Source organism: Camarhynchus parvulus, chromosome 4A, assembly GCF_901933205.1.
Source record: "Camarhynchus parvulus chromosome 4A, STF_HiC, whole genome shotgun sequence".
Classification (NCBI taxonomy): Eukaryota; Metazoa; Chordata; class Aves; order Passeriformes; family Thraupidae; genus Camarhynchus; species Camarhynchus parvulus.
This window is the reverse complement of record NC_044600.1, coordinates 17,565,331-17,588,884: the sequence shown is the minus strand read 5'-3', so window position 1 is coordinate 17,588,884 and position 23,554 is coordinate 17,565,331. Positions and strand designations below refer to the sequence as shown.

The following is a 23,554-nucleotide window of genomic DNA, read 5'->3' as shown; positions in this document are numbered from 1 at the left end:
CCGGTTTTTAAAATGCAATTAAATGTCTAATCCAACTGTTTTTATGTTACAGTAGCTGTTCACATAAATAGTACAGATATGCACTGCTCTTGACAGGTACACAGTCACAAAAGCAGCTCTCTCGTGTTCACTTTGCTCTCTGTGTAGTGGGGGTTGTATGAAAAGCGTTCTTGATTTCTAAGCATGGTACAATTTTAATTCTTAATGCGTTAGTACAACAGTGCATTGGAAAAGTACTGAGCTTCTACAAAAAAGCTTTACAATTTTAAAACAGATTTTTTTTTCCTTTATTTAAACAAGCATAGGCAATTCTTATATTTCCACAACAAGATAAATATCCCAATTACGCTAACAGCTCATCCTACAGCGTGCCATAGTGATGGGGAAAGGGCTAACATTAGTGTTATTTACACAGACATGTCCAATATTAACCCAGGAGGAAAATTAAAAGTATGTTCAAATGTGCAATTAAATTAATATTATTTTTTCAGAGAGTTGGATTTCTTGCAAAAATTCCTCTATGACTCATGGACACTGAGCTGGGATAACTTCTCAAATAACTCCTCAGAAGCACAATCTTGAGGAAAAACTGTTTATTGGGCTGGGATGGCAAGGGCTGGGAAAGAGAAAGAACTTAATATCTTCACAAAGAAAAAAAATATTTTGAAGTGGGGAGATGTCTTTGGACAAGTGAAATTGAACACCCAAACCAACTAGAACTCGAAAAACCTAATTAAAGAAATTTTCCAATTCCCAAATCTTGAATCCAGAGAAAACGCTTTCAGGAGGGAAGATTCACTCCGAGTCATTACTATACATTGAGGTACCACTCAAAAAGTGGCCATAAAGGAAGTGACTTCTTTGCCCATCACTATCACACCGGCTGCCTGGCCATCACTCAGCTCTGCTTTAGACCACGCTCTCCCTGTTCCCGGAGGCCAGGACTGCCCTGCGGCAGATGGGGCAGGTGGAGTTCTCGGACAGCCAGCGGTCGATGCAGTGCACGTGGTACTCGTGCGAGCACGGCAGCTTGCGGAGCTTGTTGCCCTCCGTGTACTCGGTGATGCACACGCTGCAGGTTTTCAGAGCGTCGCTCTCACCAAAATTCCTCATGGCTAGGTTGTCAATTTGTTCTTTGGTGAGTCCTCTGGGTTGGTCATCGTCATCTTCGTTGAGTAAGAAAAACTGTGCAAGGCTAAGGAATGGTAAAGAACCACTTTCTTCAAAAGTGACCGATCCCCTCCCATTGCGGCCTTCCCGCCTGGCACCGGATGTTGAGCTGGCCTCGTGCCCCCCCTCGTACACCTCCCCTGAGCTAACATCTGCATTCTCATTGCCCGAGGCGCCCCCGCCTCCACTCTGCGGCTCAGAAGTCTCCACGTTGTGACTGGGAGCCGACCCACTGGAATCTGCATCGCTATCGCTGTACATGAAGTAGCTGAGCTCCCCGAAGCCCGTCATGATCTGCCTCAGCATGGTCTGGATGGCGACCGACGTGGTCTCGCTCAGGCCCGTGTTCAGGATCCTACGGATGGGGATCCTGATGGTGCTGACGTAAGTTCTCACCCCAGCCCGCTCCGAGCGGGAGAAGGTGCGCCGGAAGCCTCCGCGCTCGCTCTCGTAGGTGACCGTGTTGTTGGGGGTCTGGGAGCGCGAGCGGGTCCTGTTGGCGATGCTGTCCCTCTGCCGGTACTCGCCCGGGCGAACTCTTCTCACCTGCAGGTCCAGCACTATGGTGGGAGGCCTCTGCCCAGGAGCTGTGGACTCGCCAGTGCCGGTGCTTTCTGAAGAACCTGCTGCTTGAGGAGCAGGCCTCGTCTCAGGGGGGGAAAACAGAACTGCATTTTCACTTGGCACCTCAGTCCCCACTGTGTGCTGCCTTAACGTCACGTGCTGTCTGGTTCTAGAGCTGCCCTCAGCCTCGCCCGCTGAGGAGTGGTCAAGCGTTTGAGATGATGTGTTGTGATGAGACCTGCGAGGGGCCTCGCTCACTGCATTAATAGGTGACCTACTTCTATCAGTCCTAGCCCGCGTCCGCCGCTGCTCTGGACTCCTACTCCTGGCTCTCCTCTGCCCTCTAGGAGGGGAAGCCTCCTCAGCTGTCAGCTCCTCCGCACTGCTCCTTTCTGATCCAGGCTGCCTTACAGATGGTGATTCAGACCTTGGAATTTCAGAGTCACTTTGGCTGTTTTCCAAATCCTCCCCATTGGAAGGCTCTACAGATGGCTCATTCTCAGTTTCTGGATTCGTGTTCCCATTATTACGGTTGACATTTATTTCCAAACTGAATCTGAAGTCGCCGCTATTGGGGTTAGTCCGGCTCACTGCTCTCCAGGACTGGTTTCCTCGCTGCCCGCTTCGTGTCGTATTTCCAGTCTGTCGGACTGAATTAAGCCAGTCTATTATAGAATCTCCATTTGAAACATCTTCTGCGGACTCTGCACCTGTGAAAAAGACAGGGAACTACCAAAATTAGAGTACTGAGCTAATTTTGGAGCCATCTTTTCCAAGAACATAATTGCTTAGCTTAACAAGTGACAATTTAGGAAGTGCTGAGTCCTACCGAGCGCTACTGTGGTTTCACAGGCAGTGTGACAATTCTGTAACTACCAGAGCTCTTTTAAGGGAGCAGGAGTGGACATTGCTCTAATATGCACAGATAGGCTGCAGCCATCACAGAGCAAAGAAGTCATCAAAAGAACATGTATTTTCTATCATAAGTAAATGGAAAGTCACATGTCAGGTGGCATAACACATCAATATTCTGTGTTTTCCGTTCCAAACAATTAAGTGATCTATTGACCGTGAAACAGAGAATTAAGGTTGTCCTGAACCTTCACCTGCAGAGCTTTATAGCAAATCTGTCTCACTGAAGAATGAACTCCAGTGGTCAGCTTCAAGCATCCCCCACCACTCACTACAGAAGGGTGGCAACAAAAGCAATGCAGCATCTTTGGAAGGGAAGAATTAAAAAAAGAGGGATCACCAAAAAGCATCCCAGAAGGGAGCAGACAGAAAGGCAATCTTAAAAAAAATGAAATAAAAAAAGAAATAAACCCAAGCAAAACTTTATTTTGATAGAAGTAAGAGATGTGTTATGAATGAAATCTGTCCCAAACTGACCTCTGCAGCAGATATCAGACATAAGGTTCACTGAGTTTTGAAACAAAGCTCACCTTGCACCTGCCTAGGCTTAACTTGTTCCACTCCTGCACTCAAGTTAAGGTCCGTATGGGGTGCTAAAGTTAAGAGTTTTCACAAATACTGTATATACCTCTATTCTCATCACTGTTTTGCTGTGGCGGACCTTCTTTAACTTGGTGTAGCCTTCTCAGCAACTCTTCTTCAGTAATTTCACCTTAGAAAATAAGCAAAATTTTCCAAAAATATTTCCAAATCATATATGTATGGCAAGCATTATCAAAAGCTTCTAAAGAAGGTACAAGCCACTGCTTGTGTTCTGTCTAATTAATTCCTGCCATAATGGCACTGCCAAGCATGTTGCTAAGGGGAAGTTCAGACACTTTAGCACTGTTGTCCCAAGTAAGTTTTCCTGAAGCTGAAATACCCAACAGTTCCATCCTATTCAAGAGAGATGTGCTCTCTGGTTCTGTAACCTTGACAGCTGAGCAGCAATTTTTGTCATCCTACACCCATTAGGGTGTCCAGTATGAAATATTTGAGGTTAACGCTGCCACAAGCAGGAACAGAAAGTTTAAATAACTTGAGTCATGGTTTGAATTAGGTATCAACCTATGGAAGAGGAAGTTTAACACGTTGATTGAGAGCTGACATCAAAATGTCCATGCAGAATCTCATACCAGACTACTTACCATGGTTACAAACTCCTAACCTCACCAGCACAAAGTCTGCACACAGAGGCTTAAAGGAGATTTTTTTGTCCATCTAAGGGTTCGTAACTGGAACTGGGTCAAATCTGGGTGCTCCTGCCAAGTTGTGCAAACACCAGACTTCTGTATCTGATGAATACACACCATCCTATGTCTCCACAAGTCAAAGGACCACTTGAATTTGAATGTGAACAAATTAGCCAGAAGCTACTTCCTACCACGGAACACAGCTGCAGCACACAGACGGGTGAAAGGGCTGCAGGGGAACAGAAAATGACACAAATTTCCTACAAGCAACCCTAGCAGGATGGACATAGGCAAGCATTACCTACCTGGTGTTCCTAGCAAATTGTTATCTCTCATAAGCCTGTAGTCCTCTTCACTCAGGTTGTTCACAAACTGATAGAAAGCTTCTTCTCGGTCTAACCGATCCAGCTGGCTCTGACGTTGGGCTTCTGACTGATCAATACTTCCTTTATCACTAGAATCTGAGCTTTCCATCTTGATGAGTAGAAGAGTACCTAAAAAAGGAGAGAACAAACCCTTCATAAGAGCAGTGAAATACAGCATGGAATTTATGCATGTGAGTCCAGTACAAGAGTGAGGTACAGGTCGAAGCAGTTTGCTAATGAAGCTTTGGTTAGGATCAGGTTCATCACCACAGGGATCAAAAACAAAGCATGAGCCTCCTCAAGAAGTACAAACAAAACTGATGTCCAAATACTGATCAAAGCAGCAAGCTGAACACAGAATATCATCTGCCATAAGCCTTAGAGCCCATCTTTAAATTCACATAGTAACTGACCATGATTATCTGCTTTTTGCATAAAATATTCCAATATCACAACTGCCTCTCCAAGCAGCCTTACAGAAGTGCAGTACAAGGCATAAGCCATCCTTGATTGTACTCTCTGAGCACAGGATTATGTGTTCCTTGCCTTTTCCTGCGTGCTACAGAAACACCCTCTTCACCATACTAGTGAATTTTAACAGAATGAAGTGGTTATGAACAACTCAAATGAAGAAAATGCTGTTGAACCCTGTGCACAAAAAAAAGGGACAGGTTCTCATTCTCTCAAAAAACAAAAAGAGTTTGTAAAATCAGCTTTATAGTTTTACATCAACAGAGGAATTTGCTTTCAAGTTTCAGCTTTTACTGAACTACTGATGTTGATGAGCAAATTTCCAAGACAAAACTCCAGCATATACCAGCTACACCACTGCTTTAAAGAGCTGTCTTCTAGGCTGCATATTTTAAAATATAACCTTCTCATATTGTTTTTCATTTGGATGAAATACTTGACAACGTCTTCTCTTTCAAGGAAAATAATCGATTAATGCTGTGTCTGTATCTGATAAATATTGTAAAGAACAATGCAAATGCAGGAGACATTCTGGCACTGGCTGTGCCATGCAAATGCATCAAATGAAGATAAAATAACCAGTTTCCTTGATCATTCTGCCTCACTACTCACAGCACCAAGAATTTTCCTGTACAACTGGTAGAATCTAGTTACTCAGAGGTGATTAAGAAGCTAATCCTCTGCATGCTAAAAAGCTCTGCAATAACATTCCCCATCAGAAAACATTCCTTTCATTTAAACCATACTTCAAGTGACATGGAAATGCTGGAAGAATAAAGCTTTTCTGCTTCTCACTGGAAAATTTCCAACACTTAGACATCTGTCTAGTGCAAAAAGCATCTTTTTTTGGTTTGTCAGCACAGCTGTCAAGTCAAGACTGCCCACAGTTTACATTAGTGCTTCTCCAGAAGAGCAGCACTGCATGATCTCCACGGGCACTTTATTTCAGCTGCTATGGTGAAAATTAAAGTGCAACAACGACCACCCTGAGAAGCACCAGAAAAATTACACCGGATAGGATATCCCATTATTGCAGACTTGGAAATTATGAAACTGCTGTTCTGACCCTCTTTGTCTGCAGTTCTGATGCAGCAGAACTTGAATTTAAGTTAGTGATATTAACTAATTGCCACTCGGGGCTACCGGTGCTGTTTGGTTCTGTGAAGTTCTGCCACTTTTACCAAAGCTATTACACCCTTTTTTCAGGAATCAGGAAACAGCAGCAATTCCCAGAGTCACTCCTGAGTCAGATGGGAGCCTATCAGCTTTCTCCGCATTTCCAAATCCCTGGAGCAATCTGAAGACTGCAGACTGGCATGTGACATGCGAGTGTTGTGTGCTGTGACGTGCTGTTAAACACCGATAAATGACCCCATTCACAGGACAGTTGAGCAATAGTTTCTGCAGGTGTGTTCAGCTCTGACCCAGCTCACTTAAGAAATCCCTGTGCCCTTCACATGCCAGGCACGTATTTCTAGTGAGAACACAACTTCAGTCAACTTTTTTTACAAGCTTTCTGCAGCAGAATTATTACCTCAAGTACCATTATTTAAAGACACGCTGGAGAAGATACTTTTAAAAGCAGCTCTCACTGGTTCTGGTAATATATGAATAAAAGTTTCAAGTAGAGCGAGAGACTTGCATTCAAAATAAAACCTTGAAATGCATCAGTTCTTTGGGAATACACATCAAACTTGGAAACACGTGGAATATCTTCAGAAAGATGGTAATATTAACACCTTTATAAGCATTAGACCAATTCTTCAACAGCTCTTAAAACAGAAATATGCACTACACATATAAAACATAACATTTGTTTACTACTTTCCTTTTAACTGAAAATGCTTGCAGGCACCTTGGCTATCTAATGCCTATGTGATTCAAAGATATTTGCCTATTTCAGAAAATGAAGGTGCACCATTCTTGATCAGGGAAAAAGGGAGAGTCAAAATAAGTCAAATAGGGGGGGAATTTAAAATCTCTTCTTCACCAACAGGCTGATATACAGATTCTTTAGGAAATGCTTGGAATAAGTCAGTACTACTAATTGCCAGGTTTGCTCCTCTTTTCTCCTCCATCATCTCTTATCTTCCCTCTTAAACCATAAAATCAGCTAATGGTCAAGGCTGAATAGTTTACTGCTCAGAGGTAAGGCCTCAGAGGTGGGATGAATGAAAAATTTAATTTACACGAGGACTTTTCTGCCAGTGACAAATTGCCGTATTTTCCTATTGCAAGCTACTCACAGGTTACACCAGTCCCCTGTATCCCCCAGAAATGCTGTGCTTCTCTCTGGGATGTTTACACTGATGGAAATACAGATGGCACAGAAACACAACAGCAACAACACATTCTCCCTACGTGACTGCAGACAGCAAATGGGATGATACACTTCAAACCAGAGGTCTGATATTAAAACCAGCAAATGAAAACCAGGATTTCTATCCCAAGGCTTCTGCTGCTTTCTGTCTCCTCCCTGTGCCCTCAGCTCATTGTGCACATTGTCCAACATAAGCCTCACCTCCCAGGCTGCTGCAGAGCTCTCCATGGCCAGACTGAACCTACTGGAATGTTTAGACTGCTCCTGCCTCAGCACAGCTCCATAGGGCCCATCTGCCTGGACAGCAGGATTTCCATGGTGGGAGTTACCATGGCCCTGCACAGGGAGGCAGAAAGAACTTGAAAATCTGCCCCTCAGGATGCTGCTCTCAGCTCACACCCTGCAGGCAATTAAGACTGGCTGAAGGAAGCCAGTAATACAGGGAAGCCTGATGAGGGAAAACCAACAGGTGTACTATTAGCTTACAACAAAATAACCAACATTCGGCTATCTAATAAGCAAGTACAGTTCAACTCTGCTTTTCCTTCTTCCAGTGTAAGACTTTTTCTTATCCAAGCTGAAAGAATCAGAATTTCCTCCCTCAGTGTCCTTCCTTGTCAGCACTGAGTTGACACAGGGTGGGGAAGGTCACAACTATGAGCAGGAAGTTCAGATCTGCTGGTTATTCCAACTTCAGCTGAGGTACCAAGGCACGAAAATCTCTTTACGGGGAACTGAGGGGGTGACCACCTAAGGACTGCACAAAGCAAGGGAATCAGAGATAGGATAAACAATTTGCTCCTTGAAAAAATATATTCTTCAGCAGCTTGACTATCCAGACAAGAGTAACTACAGTGAATTCTTAATTGGTGTTCCCATCCTGCCACAAATCAGAAAAGTATCTTCCCTGCAGTTACACTTCAACAGCCTCAGAGATTTCCAAGCACAAATGACTGCCTGTCTCCCCACTGCTGCTCCAGACTGCAGAAGGCCCTCAAAAGCTATTGTTTGTTACATTCTTTTAATTCAAGAGGAAGCAATACTGTGCTTTTTTGATAGGGACAATTTAAGAGTACTGGATATTCTCTGAACAATACAAAGTTATCATTCTTACAGCATAAGAAATATTTTGGTTTTTTTCATGCCAGGTTGTTTGCAAACTAAATCCAGTCAGGAATGTGCTACTGCCTCAAATCTAGTGGGACAGCAAGCAGGGATAACATGTGTCACCCATTTACCTTCCACAGTAGCACAGCCTATCTCCATATTGCATAGCACTTGTGGACTACAGGATTCTTCCCAGAAAAAGCATTAATGGACTATAACACACAGTAATAAATCTCTAACTCTTCCTCCTTCAATAATGTCTAATATCTCCTGACATTAGTTACCTGAACTGAACACCAAGATCCTACCTTAGCCTGCATTCCTGGTTTTTTTTACATTTAAAAGAAATCCCATAAAACATTAGAGCTCTCATTAAACCAACTAGGCAGAACTTAGAAAATCTGACAAACCCTGAAATCACTAATTGGCAGGGTTAAATGAAAAAGCGACACCTTAAAATTTTTTCATTAGATTTATGGGGCAATCCTCAAATTTTTACAGGACAAAGCATGGAATTTAATTAAACTGAAGAAACAACTCAGTTGCTCATGAGTCAGGTGTGCAAGAAGAAGTTCCTCTAGAACTCCCCCAGGTCGGTGTTACCGGTATTTCAACCTCACCTGAGAATCTCTCGTGCCCTGTGTGGCAGGAATGAGTTTCCTGAGTTACCTCACGTCCCAGCAACACAGTTAATACCTCTGGATAAACAAAAAAGAGGATGGCAGTGTGGGTGTTCCAGAGATGTCCTCAGCAGCAGGCCAACTTCTCATTTATGATTCATACCCTCATCTTAATTAGCTACTCCAACCGGTAGAGCACCTTGCTTCCTTGCAGTGCACAGAACTGATCAAACCCTTGCACTGAAGGGGTGACTCAGGATGGAAGCCAGAAGCACTGCCTTGTTTGCTTTGGGTCCTTAGAGGTTATTTTCCTGCCCAGGCTGCAGTGAACATGCCTCACAGACACTTCAGCTGGAGAGAAGCAGAGCACAGCTGTGTGTCCAAGCTTTCCACGAACTGTGACTTCAGCAGCTCAGCCAGCCTCACTCCAATTCCATGTCTCAAATGACACAGGAACAGCAGCTAGAACAGGCAGTCCTCTTACCCCAGCTCCTTCAAGCACAAACTGAACCCACTTCACACAGAGCACTCATCCAACCCACTCCACCTCATTTTCCTAGAAGAATTCAAAGTTGAAAAACAGTTTCCATGCCAGTCAGTATCCAATTTCTCCATACTCAAAACTAGCTGGAAGTAAGACATAACAGAAACTACATTTTCATCTTAAATATTTCATCACTCAAGTCTGCAAGCTCAAAAGCAGAAGCAAAAACTGTCAGTGAATCCCATCATTAAAGGAAAAAGACACCTTAAGACAGTGAAATGAAAGTCATCTATTTGCATTATACATGGAGCTTCATTATGTCAAGTTTGTTTGGCTTTCTCTTTTTGTGCAGGTGCACAAGCTTCCTTTTGTGATCACACCAAAGACTTTGATACCACAGGTCCAATACACTCATCTCCATCTTAGAAACAGTAAAAAGGAACAAACTTTTCCAGTTTTCAAAGTGGCATCATGAATTTGGGGATTTTTTTCCCCTGCTATTGTGGCTTTTTATTTCGATTGTGATGAACAGCAGATTTAGGTTCTTACTAGCTTTTTAATAAAACTACCATAAGTTCTAAAGTCAAGAACTCTCTGTCCTTTTTAACTCAAAATTATCATGAAACATGCACCACTCTTGCAAAACTGGAAGAAAGTTTTGTATTCAATGGAAATGTTGTGTGAAAAGTGCTGTAAAATTTAAATGCCACTTTAACAAGGAGTGTTAAACATTGATTCAGCTTTTTCACTACCCCAGTGTGTTCCAAAGCAAAGGCCCTCAAACAAGATGTCATTCTGAACATACATTTCAAACAACAGAAAGCAAATGAATACTTTTGCAGAACAGTGGCAGAAAGTTCCACAGAATAAAAAAAAACCCAACAGACCAGAGAGCAAAAACACTTCAGCTGAACCAACTGCTGAGATAAAGAAGAGAAACACTAACAACTCCTGATAAGTCAGAAAGAAGTGAGGAAATCAGGGCAGAGCTTAGCAATTCCAGAACACTGAGAGCATGTGGAACCAAGATGGAGCTCTGAAAATAAAATGCAGTAACAACTGCCAAAATGCTGGGCTTTGCCTTTTATCATCTGCACTTACTAAAACAACACTTCTCACATACAAGTGGAAAATAAAATTAAGATAACACTGCCTCTGCCATCAAATTCAGATAGCACAGAAGACAAAGTGGTGTGTATGAGGTGCAGTAAGTTTGCAGCATTGCAGGCTCATGAAATGATGCTCTTTTCACCCAGAAATGAGCTTCCTGCTGGGTCAGCAGCAGAAGGCCCACTCTGAAGTCAAAAGAAGTAAAGCTGCACACAAGTAACCAATGCTGACCCTGAGAGACAGGACTGATATCCAAGGACAAGTAGAGTTCTGATTCCTGAAGAAACACAAGCTGTGGTTAGTGAAAACACCAAACCAATCAACACTCACTAACTTTCAACTAAAAAAGAAAAAGGCATCTTTAAATTCACTGCTGAATGTTGCTGTCTCCACACAAGTGCTGCTAATGCAGGCACTGCTAACAGTAAAAGAGCAACAAGCAGAGAATCACTGCAACCACAAGCCACAGAGGAATTCCGATGCGTGCGTTCCCGTTCTCGTTGGTATCCGCTGCCCAGCAAACACAGAAGTGGGAAATAAAATGAAGGCAAATTTCTCTGAATTTAAACAGGCATCTGCACCATGAGAATTCCATTTCTGATGCCACCCCAAGGCAGGGAAGCCCCAGGATTTTAACAGGACTATGTGCACATACACCTTGCACATCAAAACCCAGAGTGCTCCGAGCACAAGATGATTTTAAATACTGAACTAAGATAAAATATGTGCTGGCTTTTCCTCTGTTCCATAATCATCAGGTGGTTTTACGAGACCATCCAACCCTGCAGACCTCCCTGAGTCAAAAGCTGAGCCTCAACACTGCACAGCAGCCAAAAGCTCCTACCAAACACCACGTTAATACAAACCTGAGCAGTCTGAAGGAGACACAGGCCTGTGTTTATGATCTTACCTGCAGCCAGAACCTGTGCAAAGGCAAAACCAGTCCCTGGGATGCTCCTGGCTATCCCCACTCAGCACACAAAGCTCCTAAGTTATGACACTGCTACACTCTTTAGAAGTTTTGGTTTTGAGAAGCACAAGACTCTCATAAAAGTATCTTGAAGAAGGAAATGTTCACATTTGGTTTTATCCCTTCACAAGTAATTTTTGCAAGCTCAGCAGCTGATAAATTTTCACCAAGACTGAGATCAAACCACAAAACCTTGGATAAACACCCACTAATCATGTCTGGATTCAAGTATTTTAACACAGGGAAACTGAAGTTCTCTACAAAAAAAAAAGAATTTAGGACACTCCAGTAATGTGTTAAGCTACATTAGGCTGGACTTAAATCTTTAGACTCAAGTATATGGAGTTAAAACATTATCTTATATTATGCTATGACTGTTAAAAAAATGTACAACACCTCCACTGCACCTGGAATGATTCTGCCAAGATCAAGGGACTTATTTTGATACATTCCCACAGGGAAGAGGAATAAAGGAACAAGCAAGGCAGGTGTATTGATGCAGAGGTGTTTTGAAAACATTTCAATCTAAGGATCATGTTATCCATTCCTCTTAAAAAAACCAACTACACATACTGGAGAGCAGACACTTGCAACACTCTTGTCCAGGAATCCATCCAGTAATATGGAAAATAAATAGGATACAGATGGCAACCACTACAGCTTGAAAAATACTGGTGTGTGGTTATTTCAGTGACAGACATTTACCCAGGCAGAGTTGCTGATGAAGGGAACACTGCAGTTGTTATGCCTTAGTGGTCTAACATAACTAGAAACCCTTAATTTTGTAATGTGTGGTGTGTTTTCCCTTCCCAGAACATAATTCCAAGCTATCATTATTTTAATTCCAAAATGGTAAACCTGTAGAGGGATCAGAGTCAGTTTAAGTGCTAGGTGACCACTACAACAAAACTAAATATCTGACCCTCAACTGACATAATTAACTGCCCAAGAAGCAGCCAACTGTTTATTTGTTTTGGAAAGACTTGACAAGTCACTGCAATTAAAACTCAGGGACAAATTAGTGTCAGAAGTTCTTCTGAACATTTGACAAGTATTTCCAAGTTGAAATTACCCAACACTGCCAACATGGACAGGAAAATAGAAGTGATGTGTGATGGCACTATTGGGTATTATCAAGTTTGTATTCTTGGTTAGGAGCTTCTCTGTATCAAGGCTCCACCTTCCTGAGAAACAGCAAAATAATACTACTGTTATTTTAAAAAATTCAGGTTTTTTTGCTGTGAAACCTTTTTTCAGACTTCTACTACACACTAAAATCAAGACACGTAATACATTTTATAAACAAACCTTAATCATCACTACATTATATACATATATACACATACACACTATTACACACAACCTGATATTGCTCCTGAATTAAAGCAGACCACTCAAGATAAACACATACGTGCAGCTGGACTTGACAAGGGTTTTGAAACAGAGAAACAGAAGCCTTAAATGCCAACAAACACCATTAAAAGAGGCAGGGAAAGCTTCCACAGAAAGCTAAGGTGACAGAGCAAAGATGACGTGCTGAACTGGGGAGAAACTGAGCACAGGAATAGCAAACACCACAGGTCTGAACAGGTCACAGGCTGATCCAGAGCTCTGCACAGCGGGAGAGGAAGAGTTCTTCTCGCCTGTGTTCCACAAGAAGGCTTCTGGCCTCAACCCACGGCCTGGAACACGGCCGTGAGACGCTGCGGCTCCTGCAGCAGACCCTGAACTGCGGACGGGGCCCAGGACAGGGCTACAGCCGCCCCCTCCCCCACCCTCCCAAAAGGAGCCTCTCCCAATTCCTCTCGCCAGCCGGACGGTGCCGGGCCCGCCTGCCCTCCCCGGGGGCAGCGCACACCCGGCTCCAGCCCCCGGCGGAGGATCAGGGTGACGGCGGCCGGGGGAATGCCCGGGGTGACGAGCGCGGCCCATCCGGGCACACCCGCGCTCGGACCGCCATCACCGCCCCCCGCTCCCTCACGGCACCGCCGATGGAGCCTCCCGCGCCCCGCCGAGCCGCCCCGCCGGCCCCGAGCGGCGGCTGAGGGGCCCCGCTCCCGCCTCCCGCTCCGGGCGGAGGCCGCCGCCGCCTCCCCGGGCCTGGGCCTCTCCCTTCCCCGGGCCATTTTGAGAGCCCGCCCCGCCCCGGTGCTCACCGCCCGCCGCCGCCGCCCGCCGCCGCCCCCCGGCTGTGGGTGCGCCGCTGCCCGCGCCGCTCGGGGCTGGGTGCCGGCTGTCCGCGCTCCGCCCGTGCCGCTCCGCCGCCGCGCCGCCCCCGCCCGCTCAGGCGGCCATTTTCTGCTCCATTGTTACCAAGGAACGGGGGCCGGAAGCGGCCGCCGGCAGCCGGAAGTGGAGGCGCGCGCGCGGCCCAGGCAGGCGCGGCCCGGGAGGGCAGCCCCGCCCAGCGCGCGCGGCCCCGGCCCTCAGGGGCCGCCGCCATTTTGGTGCGGGCAAAGGCTGAGGGTGGGGTGGGGATGCTATGGCTGCTCCGGCTCGTCTGGCTGCTGCTCAGCTCAGAGCCCCCAGGCAATGTGGAGGGCACAGGGGATCAGAGGTGCCCGCCCGTGCGGCGCAGCAGGAGGGTCCGTGTCCCCATGGTCCCTTGAGTGTGGGGCTGTTTCATGTCGCCTCAAGTGTGTGCGCGCTGGGCAGAGGGGACTCCGTGCAAGGTCGATGGTGGCCTGAGTGAGAAAAAAACCAGATAAATACTGGCAGTACTGGTGTCTGTCGGTGCAGATATTCACCCTGCTCTTCCCTCTAACCATGGACATTCCTCCACCTCTAATCATTGGCATTCCTTCCCCTCTATACACAGGCATTCCTTTCCCTCCAAGCTTTGGCATTCCTTCACCTTGAACCATGGAGTTCCTTCCCCTCTAACTATGGCAGGGTTTCCCCTCTCACCTGCTGTTGTGTACTACATACAGCCCTGTGAAAACTAAGATATTCCTGTTCTCCGATACGAGCCTTAATTAATTGAATGCCAGACTTTCCATGTTATGTAGGGTCAAGCAGTTCTGTAGTTTTCCCCCTCACCGCTGAAATTATTAAGGGCAGCTGAAGTTTGAAAGATCCATCATTTTAATGCCCTAAAAGTCATATCTTATGAAGGTCTTGCAAGGAAGTCATCTTCATAATATCCAATACATAGAGAAAAAACATATTCCTGAGCATTTACACCATTTCAGGAAGCCCACGAGACACCTTTGTTTCTCCTTTTGGTGGTTCTTTATAAAAATAGCACTGTCAAGTTGAGGGGGGTGTTGCATTTAAAGGTTGTGGAAACTGTTGAGTTTCTATTCACCAATACAAGCCCAACTTCTAATGTAAATGAAGTGGGTTTATATATTCACACTTTACATTTCCCCCAGCAGACTTGAGAACTCCAAGGCAGCCACAGTGTCCAGGCAAGAGAAAAGGGAAGGGACAGGTGCAGGGCATGTTTCTCATCAGTTTTACTTGCCACAGCCTGTGACCAGGAAAGGAAGATGCCAAAATCCTTAGGAATGGAGAGCAGGAAGGAATCCCACTTTCATCTGGAGCAGGTGTTGGTTCCCAACTATATTTTTTTATATTTTTGTTCAAATAACCAGAACATGAAGCAATTGAGTATTGCTTCACCACATAGCTGGAGTGATGGAGAGGTGATACCTAATACAGCACAAAACTTGCTTGCAGAATGTTCACCTTTTATGATTTTAAAAGTAAATTGGGGTTGGGAGAGTGAGTTTACATCAGACCTTTGCATCATTGCTGAAATTACAGTTAGATTTACTGCAGGGTCAAACCATGACCTAACAGCTCTGCTTTGACTATTAAATGTTAGTAAAATTAAAAAACAAAACAAAACCAAAAAGAACTGAAACAAAATTAAGAAGAAATTTAATGTCACAAAGCAATTTTGTGGTTTTAATGCACCAAAATATTTGTCCCTGGGAAAAGTTGCCTTACTCCTGACCCATGACAGATGGATGTTTTATGTGGGCAGTGCTCCAACCCCTACAAATTCCAGTGGCTGGAGAAACTGTATCCCCCAAACAGGCTGAGTGTGTGGGCACTCCTTTATATTTGACAGGCACCTTTGAAGCTGGCAAAAAAATCCATTCCATTGTCAAAGGTGGATAATTCAGGGAGCAGGTGATGGGCACACACTTGATCCAGTTCATCATGGGAAGCCCTGAGCCCACGATTGATAAGGCAGGCAGGAGTGTGAGTATTGGCAATCAGCACAGCAGCAGGACATCCCTGAGTGTCACCTCAAAGGGAATCCAAGGTGAGGGCACTGGCTCAGCCTGGTCATGCATCAAAGTGAATCCTGCCTTTCTCCCCACCTTTTCTGGATGCCAGGCAAGGTAAGAGCTGGATAAAAGTGGTTTTGTTTAGACACCGGTAACCTAAGCAGTAAAATATTAGGGATTATTGAGCAAATGGGAGGTGGAGCAAATTCTGTTTGGATGGAGGGATAAGATGTTGGTTTATGCTCCTGGAACAGCCTCCTGACATCTGACACGTCATTTTTTTTGTCTCTTTCCCCCTCAATAAAATATGTTTACTTGATTAACCTTACCAAAACTCTTGAAAATCATCAAATGGCAAAGCCAACAGAGGAATAAAACCTTCTTCTTCACGTCTGTGGGTGAGCTCTGACTCCCGAGGCAGACATTGGCAGTTTGCAGGGAGATGAACACCCGTGAGGAGCAGAGACAGCAGCTGGATCCTGCTGATTCACACCTTCCTTAGCAGTAAAAACTTGGAGCTGAGGTCCAGGGCACCCAGCTGAGGAAAAGTCTCTCCCTCAATGTGATTTGGTGGAGTTATTTGCAAATGCCCTCACAGAGTTGATCAGATACAGAATAAGCTCTGATTTTTCAAAACCACTTAATGGATTTCAGGATCCACTTGACATTAATAACAATTAATGACCTGTGCACACACATCTCCTTAACAGCTTTGACAAAATTAGGAGCAGTGTAGCAGCATATTTCAAAAAGCTTGTAGGGGAAAATATATTTGCATAGAGAACTTTGCAGTATAGGGAAAAATCCAAAATCTACAGCAAAAGCATGGTGTAATTCCTACATAAGTGTTTTCAATTTGCTACTGTGTGTATAGCAGAAGAGAATTGCAACACTTTTCCATGGCAAGTTTAATGTAGTTTCCTTCAATGAGGGTAAATAAATTTGCTTTAAATTCCCCAGGGTTTTAAAAACTGCTTGTTAGGTATGCAGTGATAGATGAAAAAATTGTTGGCTTATTTTTTTTTCTAAAAAGATATTAAAATAACTTATTCTCAATATAGCTAAGTAATCCAGATGCAGTGAGGTGAGGAAATCTGAATCTCTTGGGAGCTTCTAAACCTGAGCAAAAAAATTAAAAATACCAAACCCACCAAACTCAGATCTTTGTATACTCCAAGTGGAGGCAGAGCCAAGAGCTGAGCGAGGAGATGAAGCCAGCTGGGTGGTGTAAATGCAGGAATTCTGATTTTCTCCAGCTACCTGGGCTTAAAGCTGGGCTGCTGTTTACTTTTTAAATTGACTTTGTCTTTCTGTAGCTTCTGGCAGAAAGTTACATGTGATAAAAGCAGGATGTGTGAACTTCTGCTGAATTCGCTTAATCCCAAAGGATTTCTCTGCTGTTTATGTCACCTAGTTAGGTGCTATAAATCCAGTTACACCTAAAAAATTCAGGCTACAGAAGATGAAGTAGTTAAAGCAGAGTGTGGCAGTTTATACAAACCGAACATGGAGGTGCTTGCTCATGTCACCAGAGTGCTTTGTCACTGCACCTGAGCCCTGTTCAGGCCAAAACTAACCAAAGTCAAGTGGGAAAAAGTGAGGCTTTATTTTTCCTTCTGGTTGACAAAATTGTCCCAGGCCATCCAAGAATATCCATGTGCAGTTAAATGATGATTTGGTCCTTTTCCTCTGGAAAACTCACCTTTGCAAGTATTAATTCAAGAAAACTTGTCTTCTGGTGAAGGAACTTTATTTCTATTCTGAAAAAGCCAACTCTGCCAGGTTTTAAGCACTGAAGTTGATTTGATTAAAACCCTGAGGCAAGAAAGCTCATCTAAAATAGTCAAATGGAAATCAAAAGCTCCATAGGTAGGACAGAATGAAATCCTAGACTGGAAAAGTCACCTCATCTTGATGAACTCCTTACCATGCTTACCAGATTAACTTTTTTTTGTTAGCATTATCTTTATTTAACTATAGAATAATTTGCTTCTAGGATTGCTTAGGATACTAAAAGATGTAAACATCTTTTAGTAGTGTGAGAAAAACACTGTTTGAGTCTTTTCTCATGGCAAAACTTAAAAAATTAAATTTATGTCGCGTCTTAATCTCAGCCTTTCTCCCAAAAGCAGCCATGGCCAAATGATTTGCTCTGCATTCACACTGGTGCAGCTGAGTAATGTGTGTCCTGGCACAGCCTGATCAGGACAGTCCTAAAGGAACAGTCCCTGATGGATAGTCCCAAATGGACAGTCCTGAAAAGGACAGTCTCAGATGTACAGTCCCAAATGCAGAGTCCCCAAATGGACGGTCCCTGAAAGGACAGTCCCCAAAGAGACAGTCCCAAATGGATAGTTCCCAAAGAGACTGTCCCAAATGGACAGGCCCTAAAGGGACAGGCCCTAAAGGCACAGTCCCAAAAATGACAGTCTCAGATGGACAGTTCCCAAATGGACGGTCCCTGAAAGGACAGTCCCAAATGGACAGACCCCAAGTGGACAGGTCCCAAAGGAACAGTCCCAAAGGGACAGTCCCCAAAGGGACAGTCCCTGAATGGACAGTCCAAATGGACAGTCCCAAATGGACAGTCCCCAAGTGGACAGTTCCCAAATGGACAGTCCCAAGTGGACAGTCCCCAAGTGGACAGTCCCCAAATGGACAGTCCCAAATGGACAATCCCAAGTGCACAGTCCCCAAGGGACAGTCCCACCCCTGTGCTGGTGCACAGTTCTAAGCATTAAAACACCTGAAGCTCTTCCCCTTTTCCCCTGTTCACAGCAAACTGAGTCTCCTGGGTGCTCCTGAGCCCTGGGTGTGGTGCTCCCAGCTGTGCTGAGCTCTCACAGGACGGAGCTGGAAAGGTCAGGAGGGCAGGTGGGGTTTGGGGACACCCCAGTGACAGAGAGTGGGGCAGAGTGTGGGGCCAGAGCTGCTTTGCCAGCCCAGATCCCAGGGTTTGCCCAGCACTGGGCACTGACAGGGACTCTGCCCCCACGGAGCGTGGCTGGGGTGGGGCCCTGGCTCTGGGCACAGGAGGGAAACAGGGGAGGGCACTTGGCCCCTCTCAGGGAACAGCACCAGGGAAGGGGCCACAGGAGAGCTGTGCCAGCCATTTGGCTCCTTAAACGTTAATGGGAGGTGTTCCTGGACATTCTCTTATCAAGGATAGCTAAGAAAAAAATAACAACTTAAATAATAAGCTGATAAATAATTTCAAGGCGATACTGTAGCCTTATGAAAAGTGGGCTTTGTCCTGTTAACCTAAGATATTTTCCTTAATGTCATAGTTTACAGTAATAGAGCTGTTAGAAGAAACCTTCAGCCAGAGACCAGATCTTGTCTTTCACTGTACTTTGATTGAGAAAAAGGAACAATGTGTCAATATGACAAACATTAATTGGATTGAAAGCTAACTGATAGGTCTCCAAGTGTAATTGTAAGCAGAGCACTGAACACGGCAGAGCTCCCTTCCTGCCCAGTCTTGACCCCTTAGCACTTAACGTGTGATCGCTGACCTGTGAGAAAATGCTAGATCATTACTGGTGATCTGCAGCTGCACAGAAGTTGGGGCAGGTCGCCAATACCAAACCTAATCTGGATCACTTAATGAGCTGAGTTTAAATAAACAACATGTTTTTCCTGCCACCAGATGTAAAGTTGTTAGCCTAAGAATAGAGCAGCAGCTGGACTACGGGGTGGGTGACAAAGTCATGGAAAGCAGTGACTCAGAAGAGGAATAATCAGCTGAAGATGAGCTCCTAATGAGATGCTCTGCCAAGAGGAGCTAATGCTTCCAAGGAACCACAAAGCCAGGCACCAAGGAAGACAAGAGGGGTTTTATTACCTCTGTGTGGGCTCCAGGAAGTCTTCCTTGAGGGCTGGAACACACACCTTGGTGAGAAAACACCCAAGGAACACAGTTTACTAGGAAATCAAAGGTGAAGGGACATTTTAAATGCATCTCTGGGAAGGCACATGACAGATTTAACCCTAAAGGGTGGTGAGGCCCTGGTGCAGCCTGAGAGGCTGTGGCTGCTCCATCGCTGGAATTGTTCAGGGCCAGGCTGGATGGGGCTTGAAGCAACCTGGGCTGGTTGAAGGTATCCCTGCCCTGACAGGGGTGGAATGGGATGATCTTTAAGGTCCCTTCCATCCCAAACCATTCTGTGATTCCACAGATTTATCTGTGATTTCTCTGGCAGATAAATCCACAGATTTATTCCACAGATTTATCTGTGATTTATCTGGCAGAGGGGTGTTTGGTAGCTAGACATCAGTACAGGTTGCTGTGCATTTTTAGGACTGGGGAAAGCTGTCCACTGGAACAATCCACATGCAGTTTGCCAATTGTGGCAGAGTGCCTGTCACTGAGGAATCACTGGAAATATTTAATGAGATCATTTTTTTTCCAAAGGAAACACTCTGGTTTGAACAAGCAATAATTCAGAGGAATCCGGCGGCCTTCATTAGGCAGGAATTGGGAGCAGGTTATGAGAACAGCTCCTGCTAGATTTGTTCTGGATAAATACAGAAACCCTGGGGCTGCAGGCAGGGGCGAAGGGAGGGGTGAACCAGGCAGCACAACCTGCACACTGCCTTGGCTGTGCTGCCTGTGTGCTCCCAGAGAGGTGAAAAGGCTGTTTTTACCCAACCTATTCCCCCTTCCCATATTCAACACTTTTTTTTTTTTGCCTTATTAATATTATCAGTGGAAATCCTGGCTGCCCTCAGCAGCACCAACCATGGGGCAATCAGCGTTTGTGAACAGCGACCAAAACGTGCCTCAGACATTTCATTGCCAAGCTTTTGCTTTAACTCTGGCCTATAAGAGCCCCATCAGCCACTGGGAAACTTAAACTCATTACAGAGAGAGAATGCAATCAAGCAGCATCAGCTTTATTGCAGTCCCTTGGCATTTGGAAAGTGCTGGGTGCCCACTGGGTCTTGTTGTTTAGGGGAAGCAAAGACTCTGGGCAGGTTTTATTGCTTCATTCATTTGTGTGGAGAAACCAGAATGGAGTTAAAATCCTTTAAGTGAAAAATTCAGGAAAGAAAAAAGGGGGAAACACAGAATGGGGCTGGAGGAAGAGAGAGATTTCCAAGATTTTTTCTTATTCATTGTTGATGGTCACTTTCTTACTTATATCCAGAACAGGGTTCTGATGGTCACTTACCAGTCCTTATCCTGGGGCATGATTTCTGATGTCTCATGTGCAGTCTGAGTGTGTCAGTGACTGGGTCCTGGTGCCTGGTTAATCCCAGGGATAGCAGGGGGGACCCGCAGTGCCTTCTGCCTCTTCTCTTTGGCAGCTGTTTCAACGGCAAATGCTAATTCCTCTCTCAATGTTTTGCTCTTTCTGGGAATTTAAAAATAACTTGCCTAATGAAGCAGTGCTGAGCAGCTCATATGTCCAGACAGATAGGAGTGAAATGCTTCAGTTCAGAAAGCAAAGTCGTCCGTGGTGGCAGTGCCTTTGAACAAGTCCCCCAAGGCCCTTTTTCAAATAATCCCAGGACTGGCTGAAATTAATGCTGGAAGAAATTCAGAGAAAGGGGGGGAGAATCACGTCAAAGAGGCTGGGACTTGGGAAGACATTTCTGGGTGAGCTGTAATCAGGCCCATCCTATGACATCCCTTTAGCAGTGCCATTTAATTACTCCTTCATGGACAGGGTTTGATGTAGGTGTGCTGTAGCAGGGACATCCAGAACATGAAAGAAAAACATGGCACTTACTGAAGGCTTTTCAAAGATCAGTGGAGCTCCTTGTCCCTTGTTAGAGCAGCAAGAAGCTGAGCAGAGTGACAAAACTGCCTGTCCAAGGGTAACCACAAAAGCATGAGCAGAGACAATTACAGGCTATGGCAATTTTCAGCTTCTCCCTCAAAAACACCTTGTTTTGTTGCACACCTTTGATTTTCTATCTCCTGCACCTGGAGATCATCATTCTCATCCTTAAGTTTACCCTACAATGAGCTCATCTGCCCCAACAGGACAGGACACATGAGAACCATGAAGGCTGAACATGGAACAGGAGCTGGAGGAATGGTTACAGAAGGAGCTGGGCATGATATGCTGGGAGGCAAAATTGCTGTGGAAAAGCAGGCATGGGAGCCAGGGAGATACCTGGCTTCTTCCTTGGGGCCAAGACTGGAGTCAGAAAGTCTCTCCCTGCCCACTTGGAGCAGCCTTAGCCTCTTGCACTGATTTGCTACATTATTGTTTTCTTGATCTAAAATTAAATAATTTGCTGTTGGAATCTGAAAAGTAGGGAACTCTCAGAACTTTGGGCTTGTAAGCTAAAGCTTAGAATTAAACATAGGATTTGATCTGAGACCTTGGAAAAACCTTCCAAACTGAGGTACTAGAAGTGAGAATGTGGATTTATAGTTTAAAGCAGAGTCATGTTAAGCTAAGTGAAAAAAAAGTTTAGAGTTTTAGAGTACAGTACTGTAGGTTTGTGTGTTATAACACAATTGGCTAAGTTTGCACTGTAGCATGAGTCCTTAAGACAAAATATTTAAGGATTAGGTTAAAAACATAAATATCCTTGTTAGCAGTTTTAATTAGTTAATAAATCCTTACAAGGTCTTGTATTTAGAGGTCTTGTGACCTTTTGATCCATGCAGTAAAAATGGGAGCTGACCTCACTCTTCCTACCTATGTAGAAGATAAAAAAACCAAATTGCATTATCTAGAAAAAACTCAGAGGTCCCATCTCTAACTCATTCAAAATTCCTTCATAATTCCCCATAATCTGCAGTGCCATAATACTTATCAGAGTATAAATGCTAGTTTTTCTAATATTTCAATGATAAAACACTATTTTTTCTGCAGCTAGATGAATGATCATTACATTCTTCAAGTCAACTCTTTCTTTAATTGCTTCTGATGCCTTTGGCACTGTTGAGAGACAGGATCTGCCCTCCATCCTTGGAGGCTGCTGGGGGAACTCAGCAATGTTCTCATCTCCACAAGAGGAGGTAATTGATCCTAAAAAACTGGTGGTTTTATTTGGGGCAGAAAGGATGAGGAAAGTATCCATCAGAAGAGTTTTCCACACAGACATTCACGGTACAACCTGATGTTAATCCTACAAAAACTACAAGATCTGTGTCACATATAGCATGTCCATATGTTTTCATTGAATTGTGCTTAGAGTGCAATTCATCTTTCCCTCGAGTCCTGCATCAAATATGCCACACTGCAAAAGGATGAAACGAAGCCAAACCACAGGGATCATGTGTTACTTTGCTCTGTGCTCATGCCAGGGAAATGAAGGACTTCCACCACTGGGATTCAACTGCTAAAACCCAGGAGCTTCTGTCCCTCTGTACAGAATAATGAATTCCAGCATCGTCCTTCATCCTTCAGCCAAGAACGTGGCCTGTGTGATGTCCAGGGCAGTTCAGGCAATGGCACATTTCCTTTTCTGTGCTGCAATCATGACCTACTTCCTAACTGTAGCCCTAAAATTAAACTGGTGATTGCTCCCAGCCACTGTTCTCCTTAACCAACACAAGTCTCCACCTCAGCACATTCCCTGCAGGATTGCAGACTTCACACCCCTGGCAATAATTGAGAGATCTGCACCTTTCTGTTCTCAAATCCCAGCCTAACATCAAACAGCCTTGGCCAGAGCAGTGCAGTGACTGTCTCACTCACGCCAGGAGCTGCATGGAGCTCTGGGATTCTGTAAGAAGAGTGACTTTTCAGCTCTTGGTTTCCATCCTCCTCGTGTCATAACCCCAGCAGAGACTGGAAGCATCACAGAGGGGTCCTGCCAGGCACCCACCTTGGAGCAGAGCCAGGGCAGAGCGGGTGCCTCAAGCACAGATCCAGACTCCAGTCACCTCAAGGGACTTGGGGTGATGCTGAATCCCTCTGGGCACTGCTGGACAGGTTCCCCTCACTGAACACTACACCAGGGCTTCATTGCAGCAAGAAAGATCCTAAATAGTCTCCACAGCCAGCATTTTGCAGCGCTAT

At 44.8% G+C, this 23,554-nt stretch overlaps 1 protein-coding gene across 2 annotated transcripts; it reads right to left on the bottom strand.

Moving 5' to 3' along the window:
• Window positions 1-578: 578 nt before the first annotated feature.
• On the bottom strand, window positions 579-13,637 carry RLIM (ring finger protein, LIM domain interacting). Of its 2 annotated transcripts, XM_030967603.1 has the most exons (4): window positions 13,482-13,637; window positions 4,184-4,372; window positions 3,275-3,358; window positions 579-2,444 (listed from the first exon to the last, which is right to left on the bottom strand). In XM_030967603.1, the coding sequence occupies exons 2-4, from the start codon at window positions 4,350-4,352 to the stop codon at window positions 910-912; spliced, it is 1,788 nt and encodes a 595-aa protein (XP_030823463.1). In that variant the 5' UTR covers window positions 4,353-4,372; window positions 13,482-13,637; the 3' UTR covers window positions 579-909. The 2 variants fall into 2 exon arrangements, with proteins under 2 accessions (XP_030823463.1, XP_030823464.1); XM_030967604.1 differs by lacking the exon at window positions 3,275-3,358.
• Window positions 13,638-23,554: the final 9,917 nt, after the last annotated feature.